The sequence below is a fragment of the Carlito syrichta genome, unplaced genomic scaffold (genome assembly GCF_000164805.1).
Source record: "Carlito syrichta isolate Samal-C Ts95f unplaced genomic scaffold, Tarsius_syrichta-2.0.1 Scaffold304000, whole genome shotgun sequence".
NCBI lineage: Eukaryota > Metazoa > Chordata > Mammalia > Primates > Tarsiidae > Carlito > Carlito syrichta.
Window position 1 is genome coordinate 198,324 of NW_007248096.1, and position 13,903 is coordinate 212,226.

The 13,903-nt window shown below is 39.9% G+C and overlaps 1 protein-coding gene across 1 annotated transcript in view; it reads right to left on the bottom strand.

Moving 5' to 3' along the window:
- Positions 1-13,903, bottom strand: part of EFCAB5 (EF-hand calcium binding domain 5) — a 195,896-nt gene that overhangs the window by 76,802 nt on the left and 105,191 nt on the right. Inside the window, exon 9 of the mRNA XM_021713040.1 lies at positions 4,568-4,723. Within this exon, the coding sequence (XP_021568715.1) occupies positions 4,568-4,723 (156 nt within the window). The remainder of the gene's footprint in view (positions 1-4,567; positions 4,724-13,903) is intronic.

A 13,903-nucleotide genomic window follows, 5' to 3' on the forward strand; every position in this document is an offset into this window, starting at 1 on the left:
TATTGTAGAGATGAGGTCTCGCTGCCCAGGCGGGTCTCGAACCCACGGGCTCAGGCAATCCCCTCACCTCAGCCTCCCAAAGGCGCGGGATTACAAGCTGAGCCACCAAGCCTGGCTACATATTGTATTTTTTAAATCCTAGAAGTTTTATTTGGGACATAGTTGGCTGAAATATGAACCTAGTGGATACCAGATGCTAGTTAGCACTTAGAAGATCACTGTTCCCCCCTTAGCAAAGCAAAGCCCTTGATATCTTTTTTAATAGAATCCTCTGACTATGGCCTAATAATGATTTTTCATGAAATGTTGCTAATTCTAAAAGCTTCAATTGAATAAGGATCTCAGAGAAGACTTTTTGCACTTGGAAGTTTTTAAGAATGACCGATTAGTCGACCCTGAACCTCACTCCAGTTAATCACTCTTTGTTACAAACATGTCTCTAGGCTCATGTAGCTGTAGATATACAAACATGTGTACCTATGTACATATACCTATATGGTTTTTGTCATTGTTTGCTTTACAAAAATAGAGTTGTATTGTAAATATTTACCTGTGGTTTACATTTTTACTCAAAAATAATGATAAAAATTATTTCAAGTCAACTGATATATAGCTTAAAGGGCTACATGGTTTTTCTTTTTCTTTTTTTCTTTTTTCTTTTTTTTTTTTGAGTTGGAGTCTCACTCCTTCTCCCAGGTTGGAGTATAGTGGCATGCACGCTCACAGCCACCCTGGCATCAATCTTCTGGGCTCCAGCAATCCTTCCTCTTCAGCCTTCTGAGTATCCGGAACTATAGATGCGCGATACCACGCCCAGCTATTTTTTTATTTTATTGTAGAGACGAGGTCTCCCCAAGTTGCCCAGGCTGGTCTCGAACCCCAGGTTCAGGCAATTCACTCTCCTCAGCCTCCCAAAGTGCTGGGATTACAGGCTGAGCCACCGAGCCCGGCCAGGTTTTTCAATATATCGATGTACAGTCCTTTTTAAAGCATTCCCCTATATAGGTAAATATTTCATTAATCTCTCTATATATTTTATTTATAATGCCGCAAGAATCATCGCTGTATGCATATTTTTTATTTACTGGTGGTTTTATTTCTATGCGACAAAAACTTCAGGAATGGGCTTGCTTGGTTGAAGCATGTATATATTTTTATTTAAGTACATATATCTAGAGTGCTTTACAAAGATACCACAGCTATTAAATTTTCACCAGGAATGTTTGAGAAAATATTTTTCCAATATTCCTGCCAGCAATAGGGATTATCATTAACAAATCTTTTTGCTCATCTTTTGAGTATGTAGTGATTCCATGAATTGTGTGTCCATATATTTTAATCATTTTGCAGAGGGTAGGTAGGGCTCGTATAGTGCCCCAACATCAGAGAAAGGAGTGTCTATCTCAACGCCAGCCACCGCACTTGTTGACTCTGACTGTCACTGAGTCATCTGGGAGTTTTGTTTTGGTATTTGCTGTTTATGCTCATGGTTCTCATTCTTAACCCCAAGTGTCTTCCTGGAGGTACACTCAGAACTTTCATAGCTATTGTCTTTGCACAACCACTGCCCTTCACACACAGGTATTTAGGAACACTCATCACCTTTCCTCTGGCCACAGAAGTGAGTGAGAGCACTTTTAGGACCATCCACCTAGACTCTGCTTTCTGCAGCTGCTACCCTTCCTCTTTGGTGACATGTTGAATTTAGGACTTCTCTATGACACTTGTACTCTCTGAGCTACATCCAGGAAATGAAGCATAAGTCCCTGCTGTTCTTAAATTTCCTCTCAACCTACTGGAGTTTTTAAGTGTCTGTAATGTTGCCTTCAACCTCCAACCCTCACTGGGGTTCAGGAATGGAGAATCAGGTGTTAACCCTGAATTAGGGATCTCTAAACTCTAGTCACATCAACTCTAACCTCCTTCTCCTATCAGCTGGTCACAATTTCCCAGTGAAAAACTGCTTTGATGCCATATTTTGCATTCTTACTTATAATATAATTCCATTCTTTCTCAAGAGTCCAGCATTTTTTATTTCAAGTCTAGACTTTTTGGAATTCTTGTCTCAGCTACTGGTTAAAAATATTCATTCAGAAACTCAATTTCTTTATTCTAGACTCTATTTGTCTTTCCTCTGAAGGGGTTAAAATATGCTATTCTGGCATATTGACTAAGTTAAAGACATTTGAAAAGCAGCAGATGCAAGAAGATCAATCTGACCGTGCTGTTTCTTCAAAGCAGAAGATGAAATTCCCATGTGAAAGACACTCTCCCTTTACTAGAAGAAAAGACAACAACATCCTTAACTCCAAGATAAGGATGGGAGGTTCAATGAGAAGTTGAGACCAAAAACAAAACAAAACAAAACAAAAAACTGTACAGACCTTGTTAAAATAACTTTTTAGCGTAATTTAGTTACATGTACACAGTTTACTATTCTTTGTCTAACCAAGTATACAAGTAACTGCCTCTAACTTCTTTGGGTCTGGGTCTTCATTTTCTTACGAGGACTCCTGTGCCATGTAACACTAGTAAATAAGTGTGGATGCTTTTCTCCAGTTACTCTATCACATGTCAATTTAATTATTGAACCCTGCTAGGACTCTCTAAGAGGACGAAGGTGGAGTTTTCCAACCCTACGCTTCCAAGATCAGCACATAACTACTGCTTAAGTGAGGGAAGAAAAGCAAACCTCAGTTAATTCCTCAAAATATTATTCCATTGTGTTTCTTACAGCATATGAGTTGGTGTTAAATTGGCCAACAGAGAAGAGTTGTCCTTCAGGCATTTTACCAGGTAGTAAAATTTTACATCCATGTCACCCAAGATTTATTATAAGCTCTATTAAAAGAAGCAATATTCAAGAAGGATTGTCTGAAGAACACAGACATTTCAGATTTTATAAATTATATTCCTGATTTCAGCCAAATTAGTAGGAATCTGAGAACCCAGACTGTGATTGGCTCTTTTAATAATTGCTTTTTCTAGGTCGGGTGCAATGTCTCATGCCTGTAATTCCAGCACTTTGGGAGGCTGAGGTGAGAGGATTGTCTGAGCTCATGGGTTCGAGACCAGCCTGAGAAACATGGTGAGACCTCGTCTTTACAATAAATCAAAAAAATTAGCCGGGCATGGTGGCGTGCACCTGGAGTCCCAGCTACTTGGAAGGCTGAAGTGGAAGGATCACCTGAGCCCAGCAGGTTGAGGCTGTGGTAGCCGTGAGCATGCCCCTGCACTCCAGCGTGGGCAACAGAGTGAGACTCTGACTCAAAAAATAATAATAATTGCTTTTTCTGAGCAATTTTTTTTCTTCTTTCACCCTACTTTTAGTTTACATTCCTTTGTTGCATTTTATCCGTTCTTGTGAGCCTCCTTAAATCCTTTATGAAAAATGAGATACAAATAATTATAAGGTTCATAAACAAATGTATTTCAGTAAAGTTTATATTTTTGCAAGTCCACTTGGTATCCTGGCATACTGTTATTCTCTCAAGCCTTACTTTTTTTTTTTTTTGAGTCAGAGTCTCACTCTGTCACCCAGGCTGGAGTGCGGTGGCACACTCATGACCACCGCCGCCATGAGCCATGGTGCCCAGCCAAGCCTCATTCTTAGACACACTTTTTGATATGAACTCTTCTTGTTTCTAAGAGGCAGCATAATTAAAGTGATAGGCTTTCTACTCCTGATAGTTCTTTGCTATGGTAAACACCAAACAAAGAAAGCAAGCAAAAGTAATCTTGCTTCAGCTGCCCCAATAGCTAGGACTACATGGATGTGCCAGCATACCCCAGCTAATTTTTTAAATTTTGTAGACTGCGCCTCACTATGTTACTCAGACTGGTTGCCCAGAGGTCTCACTATGTTGCTCCTGACTTAAGAACGGGAAAGAGACAAATTTAGAAACAAGTTATAAACTCTGAAATGCAGTGTCACTCAAGGTATGATCTGCAAACTGGAGCCAGTCTATAACGAGAAAGGTACAAAAACTGAGAAAAGCATCTAGGAAATTGGATAGCAATTGGAGAAAGTAACTGATAAATCAAGTTTGAATCTGATAATTTAAAAATGGATTGTATTTTTCATGTCCTTTTCCTCTCCCCCAGTAAACTATTTTCAATGAATATCAATCCATAACAGATTGGAAATTTAAAATATCATTGGCCAGGATAGTGGCTCATACCTGTAATCCCAGCAATTTGGGAGGCAAAGACAGGAGAATTCCTTGAGACCAGCTTGAGCAACATAGTGAGACCCCTGGGCAACCAGTCTGAGTAACATAGTGAGGCGCAGTTTTCAAAATTTAAAAAATTAGCTGGGGTATGCTGGCACATCCATGTAGTCCTAGCTACTGGGGCAGCTGAAGCAAGAGGATTACCTTAGCCCAGAAGTTCAAGGCTGCAGTGAGCCATAGTGGCACCACTGCATTCCAGTCTGGGCAACAGAGCAAGACTTTGTCTTTTAAAAAACAAAACAAAATACACATCATCATCAACAGCAACCTAAAAACTGGTCCTTCACAAGAAATAGAGAAATAGCATGAGAAGAAAGTCTTAAGTCTTAACCTACCTTCCCACAGTCACAATGCAGGAAGAGTTCAGCAAACATCTGTCTTTGCATGTCAGTTTTTATGACCTCCCGGAATTCATCAGCACAGTGACACAGGTGTTTAAGGAGTTCCTCAAATATTTCACTTTTAAGGTCTGCAATATGTGAAGAGATGTACTGCAGAAAAAAAAGAGGGTAAGTGATTGATTTACTAGGATTTTCCCAAGATTCAGCCAACGCGCATGAAATATATTGGCTGCAAAATGTTTCCATATAATTTGCTTATCACTTAGATGGAGTGTGTTCATGTTAGTGCTGCTCTATAGAGTGTGATACAAAGAGAAGTAACCAATGCAAGTCCCCAGCACCGTACACCAGTGAGACTAGATATTTTTGGAGTGATTTCCCTTGAGATCACATTAGTATTGTATATGGCAGTCCTTCCTCATAGTATTAAATAGCAGCGGTTGTCTGTAAAATGTTGGCTGCAAATTGAAAGTTCTAAAAATTGAATGTGATCTTTCTATTTGGTATATGGTATAAAGAGCATGTGTGTTCTAAGACGTGCTACATTTAATTATTGAAATGTAAGAGATGGGCCTCACAGGTGGCTTTTTATCTTCTGATATTGCAGTAAAATATCTTTTGCCTATGATTTTTTTTTGAAGGGTAAGCACTGAAAATATCTGTTGGGGTCATTTCTCTTGATCCCTGTTGAATAGATTCCCAGACATAGAACTGCTAGAAAGTAAACACACCTGTGTTTTTTCTAGGTTCGACATGAGTGTGTACCCTTTTGCACTTCTACCATTAATAAATGAGTAGCTATTTCTCCTCAGCCTCACCATTAACGTGTATTGGCATCAGGATTTTTGCCAATTTCATAGCTCAGGAAAAGAATAACATTCTTTATCTATACCAGACTTTAAGAGATAGAAAGTATCCTGTGATAGAGAAAAATGATTAAGCACTGCAAGAGTTTTTGAGTGGATTCCTTTTGAAGTGTAAGTCCAACTCACAGTCAATGATTTCCTCCCCTGCCCCAAGCACAGAGATAGCTAAGTTTATACTGCATGATCCCACTTTCCATAGCCATAAGTGATTGGACCAGGGGAGGACACTCAACCTAAGCAAGGTCATTAAAAGTCTCTCCACTGGGAACTGGGGATTAGAACTAAGTAACAGCCAGTTGATCTCTGAGTGGTGCTGAATTTGAGAATGTGTAGGGAAAGCAAAACAGGGCCTTCGGCTGGGCCTGAGAATTAAATAGACATAGGATAGGATAACAGGAGACAAGCACAAAAATTTAATGTAAGTTTTATGTGATGTGGGAACCCATAAGTAAAAGACCCAAAGAAGTAGCAAAATCTACATGCTTTTATTTTAGATTGAACCAGTAGAGGCAATGGTGGAAAAGTAACTAAATTATGTAGGAAGGCTAAAACGAAGATAAGAATAATTCTAACAAACTCTGTTTATACAGAATTATCTCAGTTAAGACACTCAGTTGAAGAATGTATCCTTTCTCCTGGTACAAGGAGGGCATATTTCACATGAGAGATTTTAATCTCCTATTTTCAGGAAAAAAGATGGGGGAAGATTAGAATGTCCTTCTTGTATCTACTGTGTTTCAAGTACCTTTGGTTCCAAGTAATTCTTATGCCAAATGAGCATGTTTAGGGGTAGCATATATTCTACTGCCCTTCAAATGTAAATTTAAGAGTTGTTAGGTAACCAGATTCTACCATGTGAACTGAGACTGAGAGAAAGTCTGTCCATTGAAAAAAACAGATGAACTAGAAAGCAGAGAGAAACAGTCTTAATGCTTCCCAAGTCCGTGTTCTAGTCTGTTCTGATGCCCTTAAATTATGCACATTTCATTTTCCATCTATATGAGCTCAGGTTGGATTCTGGTTCTTGTAATTAATATGTAGTTAACATGTTTTGTAAAAAGTATGTTCCACTTTAGTAATTTGTTTCTTAAGAATAGTAATTTGGGCCAGGTATGGTAGCTCACACCTGTAATCCCAGCACTTTGAGAGGCCAAGGTAGAAGAATTGCTTGATTCCAGGCGTTCAGGACCAGCCTAGGCAACACGGCAAGATTTCATCTTCATCTATTATATTTTTTTTAAAAAGTAATTTGTTCAAAGTGGAGCATATTTTTGGCATATTTCATTGACACATTATTTTATTTTATTTTTTTGAAACAATCTTGCTGTGTGGCTCAGGTTGGAGTACAGTGATACAATCACAGCTCACTGTAACCTCAAACTACTGAGCTCAGGCTATCCTTCCATCTCATCCTCCCAAGTATCTGGGACTACAAGCACATGCCATGACAACTAGCTAATTTTTTTGTTCTTTTTTTAACAGAGATAGGGTCTCACTATATTGCCCAGGCTGGTCTTAACGCGTGGCCTCAAGCAATCCTCCCTCTTTGGCCTCCCAACGCTCTGGGATTACTGACATGAGTTACCACACCCAGCCTGACATGTAATTTTTGATATTGATATTTCATTTTCTCATTAATTTTATCTAGGCAGATTTAGAATGTATTATGTAGGAGACACATTATACCTGATTCCATGCTAATGAGCCATAAACCATTATTCAACTGGCTTAGGGATCAAAAGAGGAAAATTTACAGAACAGCAAAAGAGCTTTTCTAAACATTTTGTTCCCATAGCTACCTAAGCCACCTCATTGTCATTATTCTTAATGGATAAATGAGCACAGTTAAGTTTTTATCTGCTACTATGGGAAGCAGAGTAGTAGAAGTGGTTAAGAACTTGTTCTGAAGACTGTCTGGATTCAAACCCCAGTTCCATATTTCCTCATTTGTGAAATAGGTATCATAATAGTAACTATCTCACTGGGTCATGGTGAAGGTACTATGTATATACAAAGACTGGGTATTTTGTGTAATAAATTATCTGAAGTCATAGCTCTTTTTTTTTTTTTTTTTTTTGAGTTGGAGTCTCACTCCATCGCCCAGGCCAGAGTGCAGTGGCACATTCATGGCCACCACAGCCTCAACCTTCTGGGTTCCGACGATCCTTCCGCCTCAATATTCCAAGTAGCCAGAGCTACAGGCACATGCTACCACACCTAGCTAATTTTTTATTTATTGCAGAGGTGAGGTATCGCCAAGTTGTCTGGGTTGGTCTCAAATCTGCAAGCTCAGGCAAACCACTTGCCTCGGCCTCCCAAAGTTCTGGGATTATAGGCTTAGCCATTGAGCCCAGCCTAGCTACAGCTCTTATCTACTCTTGAAGTAGATAAGAAATTGGTCAATGAAATTTTCTTCTTTGAATAAAACTGTATGTCCTCTTAACTGACATACCAACTTCAGAAGGAGAAAATCCAGTGAAATCAGTAGTTCTTACAGTGTGATTCCTAGACCAACAGCATCAGCATCACCTGATAACTTGTTGGAAATACAAATTTTTGGGTCCCACTCCAGACTTACTGGCACAGGACAGGGGAACCCCAAAGCTGGGATCTGGCCTGAGAGGCCAAGTGGGTTCTTGGCTTTGCTCAGGAAATAATTCAAGAGTGAACCAATAAGGTAAAGTAGAAGTAAGTTTACTATAAAAGAGACCAGAAAGAAAGCTATTCTATAGGCAAAGCAGCCCCCTTACATTGCTGGGGTTTCTGTTGGAAAATGAAAGCAAGTTTATTGAAATGACAGAGAGCAGGCTACTTCATAGGCACAGCAGCCTGAGTTGGTCTGTAGGAAGAATGGCAGCTGTATCTCACTGGGGTTTTATTTTTAATAGCTATCTCTTGATTATATGCTAAGCAAGAGGTGGAATATTTGTGGGCTTCCTGGGAAAGAGGTGGAGACTTCTAAGAACTGTGGGTCCTTTCAGTTTATTACTATAAATGGGCAGGGTCAGAACTGTCATAGCACTGGAGGATGTGTCACTTAGCATGCTAATGTATTATAATGAGTATATAATGAGGAACAAGGTCAGGTAGTGGGCAAATCAGTTGCCATTTTGGTTCTAGCTGGCTCTAACTGGTTCTCAATCACATCCTGTTTTCTCTGTGGGGGCTCAGAAAATTCTGTCTAGAAAAACTGCCTCAGTCACCAGTCTTAAGAAATGAGCCTTGCTGCTTATCTTAGGAAACTAGTCTTGCAGAACTATTTAATTACTGAATCAGAAACTCTGGGGGTAGGGACCAGTAGTCTGTTTTATTTATTTGTTTGTTTGTTTGTTTTGAGTTGGAGTCTTACTCTGTCACCCAGGCTGGAGCATACTCACGGCCACTGCAGCCTTGGCCCACTGAGCTCAAATGATACTTCCACCTAAGCCTCCCAAGTAGCTGGAACTATAGGCACATGCCACCATGCCGAGCTAATTTTTTGATTTATTGTAGAGATGAGGTTTCGCCAATTTGCCCAGGCTGGTCTCGAACTCCTGGGCTCAGGTAATCCTTTTGCCTCTACCTCCCAAAGTGCTGAGATTACAGGCATGAGCCACTGCACCCGGCCTGTAATTTGTGTTTTAACAAGCCCCTCAGGTGATTTTGATGCTTGTTAAAGTTTGAGAACCATTGAACTAGATAATCTGGGATATCTGGTCCTAATCAGTCCAGTATCCTAAGATCTTTTTGGTTTTTTTGTTTTTTTTGAGTTGGAGTCTCACTCTGTCACCCAGACTGGAGTATAGTGGCCGCTCCTGGTCACCGCAGCCTCAACCTGCTGGGCTCCGGCGATCCTTCCACCTCAGCCTTCCAAGTAACTGGAACTACAGGAGTGCACTACCACGCCCGGCTGATTTTTGATTTATTGTAGGGATGAGGTCTCGCCAAGTTGCCCAGGCGGGTCTCGAACCCGCGGGCTTAGGCAATCCACTAATCTCAGCCTCCCAAGGCGCGGGATTACAGGCTGAGCCACCGAGCCCGGCTCTTGTTGTTTTTTTTAATCCTCAACAACTTTCTGCTTGACTAATAGAAATCTTTCTAAATTATTCTTATGTTAAAATTATTGAATAATTAACATTTTCAGACAATATTGTGGCTTAATCCTCTAAAGCTGAAAAAAACAAGTACTGGTTCATGAGAAAAACCATCCTGTTTTATATTAAGCTTTTGAGAATTATCTGCAAAGCCATATGAGGTTTAATCAAGAAAGTAGAATTTTAAAGTGCATTTTATTTATTTATTTATTTGTTCTTTGAGTCAGAGTCTCACTCTGTCGCCCAGGCTGGAGTGCAGTGGCACGCTGCTCATGGCCACCACAGCCTCGACCTGCAGGGTTCAGGTGATCCTTCCACCTCAGCATTCCAAGTAGCTGGAACTACAGGCATGTGCCACCACACCTGGCTATTTTTATTTATTTATTGTAGAGACAGGGGTCTCACCAAGTTGCCCAGGCTAGTCTCAAACCCCTGGACTCAGGTAATCCTCTCACCTCGGCCTTCCAAATTACTGGGATTACAGGCTTCAGTCACCGTGTCTGGCCAAAAAGTGCATTTTAGGCACCCTCTTCCCATTTTCTCCTCTTCCCTCATCAACACCTGTTCCTTCAACCTTTTCCCAGCACCTCCTGACACTGTGACCTTGTAACCTATGCTTGCTATCTAATTATGTTCTTGCTTAGCAAATTCCAGGCCAAGGACAGTGGCTCATGCCTGTAATCCAAGCACTTTGGGAGGCCAAGGAGGATAGATTGCTTGAGCCCAGGAGTTCAAGACCAGCCTGGACAATATAACAAAACTTTGTCTCTAAAAAAAAATTTGTTTTAATTAGCTGGGCATGGTGGCATGCATCTGATCATGGCATTGCACTCTAGCCTGGGTGACAGAGGTAGACCTTGACTCAAAATTAAAAAATAAAGAAATTCTAGAGACTAATCTGGAAAAAAACCAGGCATGAAGCCCCGATTGCAGAACTCTCCTACCTGAGGGGAGTCATGGACGATTGATCTACCACAGGCTGCAGTCAAGATGACACCAGCCAGACCCTGACAGGTGATTACTCAAGATAGCCATTGGAACAAAGACACCTAAATCCTGAACTCTGTACCACTCCTGCATGTTTCCCGTGTCAAGTTTCTCTTTGAAATCCTCATGGTAAAACTGAAAATCTGAGATGGTATTTGCAACATTAGTCTGCCATCTCCTCAAGTTGCTGGCTCTTGAACAGAAACCTATTTTTCCTTCCACCAACTGTCAACTCTCGAGTTTGGCTTTCAGGTACAAGCACCTGGACCTGGGTCCAGTTATAAGTTTTCTGTCCCTGGGAATGCTATAAAATAAAGAATTAGTTAAAAATCCTTCTCTGAGAGACACTTCAACATTCTGGATTTATAGTCTATGGGTTTTCTGAGTTCACATTTTCTGATTGTTCTATAAGTGTAGGCTAACTGACATAAAGAGTAATAGTTGCCAATATCAACTACAAATCAAATTCCAAATAAAACAATTACTGAAGTTTCACAGTAATTCTTGTAAAAACAGAAAACCATAAAAATAGATGAGAGCCTTTGTGTTTTCATATCCTTCCAAGGAATTAATCAACATGATTGCTTAGATTAACTTAAGAATATGATTAATTATTTATATCCTTCAGTTTAATAGCTCTGTGAGCTGTTAAACATTCAAACTGCACTTGGTCAAGTTATCTCTATGTGCTGAGTCCCAATATAATGAATTCTGGGCTTCTCCTTTCTGACTTAATACTGAGAATATGGTAAATGTCACAGTTAATAGATTGGTAACTAGTACGATTCTATAGCACAGGGTCATTGGGAGTCATACTTATTTAATTGTACACATACTGGAGAGTTGAAGTGGGTGATATAAGAGCAATAGGAAGAAAACTATGTTGGCATACTACCTATCTTAGGTATTGATTTCCAAACTGTGTAAGCCCTGGTAGTTTACAAGGGGTCTGTGAATAAAGAATACAGAATATTAAAGCATACAGATTATATTTGTATTTATCATTGAAGAAATGATGTGTTCATATAGTCTCTGGGCAAAAAATTTGCTTTCAAGTTTCCAAGAAGCCAGGCGTTTGAGCCTGCCTGGGCAACATAACAAAACCTTGTCTCTACTAAAAATTGGCTGGGCACAGTGGCTCACAACTATAATCCCAGCACTTTGAGAAGCTGAGATGAGAGGATTGCCTGAGCCCCTCAGGTTCGAGACCAACCTGGGCAACTTGGTGAGACCTCATCTCTACAATAAATCAAAAAGTTAACTGGGCATGCTGGCATGTGCCTGTAGTTACAGCGACTTGGAAGGCTAAGGCAGAAGGTTCGCCTGAGCCCAGCGGGTCGAGGCTGCGGTAGCCAGGAGCGTGCCACTGCACTCCAGCCTGGGTAACAGAGTGAGACTCCAACTCAAAAATAAAAATAAAATAAAATAATTTAATTTAAAAGTTAACCAGGTGTGGTGGCATGCACTTGAAGTCCCAGCTACTTGAGGGACTGAGGCAGAAGGATCACTTGAGCCTAGGAGGTCAAGACTGTGGTGAGCCATGATCATGCCACTGCACTCCAGCCTGGGCAACAGAGTGAGACCCCCAACTCAAAAAAAAAAAAAGAGAGATTTTCAACTTACAATGAGTTTATCAGGATGTAACAACATTATAAGTCAAGGAACATCTGTACTTAACAAAGAAGAAATATACTTTAACTTCTAATTTTTCAAAACTTTGCTTAGCAAGTGAATTGAATAAGACCTCATTTAATATCCAGTAATAATAAAAATGGCAAAGAAAAACACACATTTTTGCTGGTGAAAGATAGCTTAGGTAATGTTAAGGACTAAGTTGTTTCCACCCCCCCAAATTAATATGTTGATGGCCTAACACCAGTACCTCAGAATGTGACTGTATTTGGATATAGGGTCTTTAAAGATGTAATTAAATTTTAAAAAATAAAAATAAAAGAGACAATTAAATTAAAATGAGGTCACTAAAGTGGGTCCTAAACTAATATGATTAGTGCCCTTAAAGAGGAAATTTGAACATACTTTGGTATGGAAGCACTAGCAAACTAATACAGGCAATAAAAAAATTGCTGATCAGGCATTTCCTTGATTTACACACAGTTGAAGAGACATGTGAAATTGAGGAATAGTTCATCCATTCCCTCCTATTTTCCTGGCTTAGAATTCTCTTGTTTCTCTACAAGGTTTTCACATATATTTTCACAACATATTGTTTCCTCTATCTTCCCTAAAGTCATCATTCTTATTTTTTCTGTCCTTCCATACCACAGCTTTCCAAAGCACATGAAAAACAAAATAAGCAAAACAAACAAAAAACACAAGATACAGATGAGCTAGAGACAGAATACAAATCCTTCAGATAAATATTATTGTAGGAAAAAATAGCCTGTATTTAGTAGAGTATACTCAAGGAAAAACACAATCTTTGGGCAGGTGATAAAGCCTTTCTCTTTAAAATTTAAATTTATCTTATCTCTTATGGCCCTTGCGTTCAGGTTTTGTTCAGGAATTGGATGCCAGTTCCAATTTCCATAAGGGTGTGTTCTGCATTTTCTAAAGTTCTTACGGTTTGAGGTTTTACATTTAGGTCTATGATCCATTTAGAGTTGATTTTTGTGTATGGGAATAGATAGGGGTCTTGTTTGAATCTTCTGCATGTGGTCAGCCAGTTTTCCGAGCACCATTTACTGAATAGGTTCTCCTCTCCCCAGCGGTAGGTGGTGGAGGTTTTGTCGAAGATGAGTTGATTAAGAAATTGAGGTTTTGCTTCTGGAATCTCAATTCTATTCCATTGGTCTACATACACTTCTACACTGTTGGTGGGAGTGTAAACTAGTGCAGCCTTTGTGGAAATCAGTGTGGCGATTCCTGAAAGCTCTAAAAATCAACCTTCCATATGACCCTGCAATCCCCCTACAGGGAATATACCCTGAAGAACTCAAATCACTCTATAAAAAAAATACCTGCACACGTATGTTTATCGCAGCATTGTTCACAATAGCAAGATCATGGAACTAACCATGCTGTCCATCAAAAGAGGACTGGATTAAAAAATGTGGTACATATACATAATGGAATATTACACAGCCATAAAAAAAGAACAAAATCATGAATTTCACAGCAACCTGGATGGAATTGGAGTATATAATACTGAGTGTTCTCTCACAGAAACAAAGATCTGCGTATCACATGTTCTCACTCATAAGCGCACCTTGAACAACTATCGTAATACTATAAGAAAAGGATTGATGCTGGGCTCGGTGGCTCAGCCTGTAATCCCGCGCCTTTGGGAGGCTGAGGTGAGTGAATTGCCTGAGCCCGTGGATTCAAGACGTGCCTGGGCAACTTGGCGAGACCTCATCTCTACAATAAATCAAAAATTAGCCGGG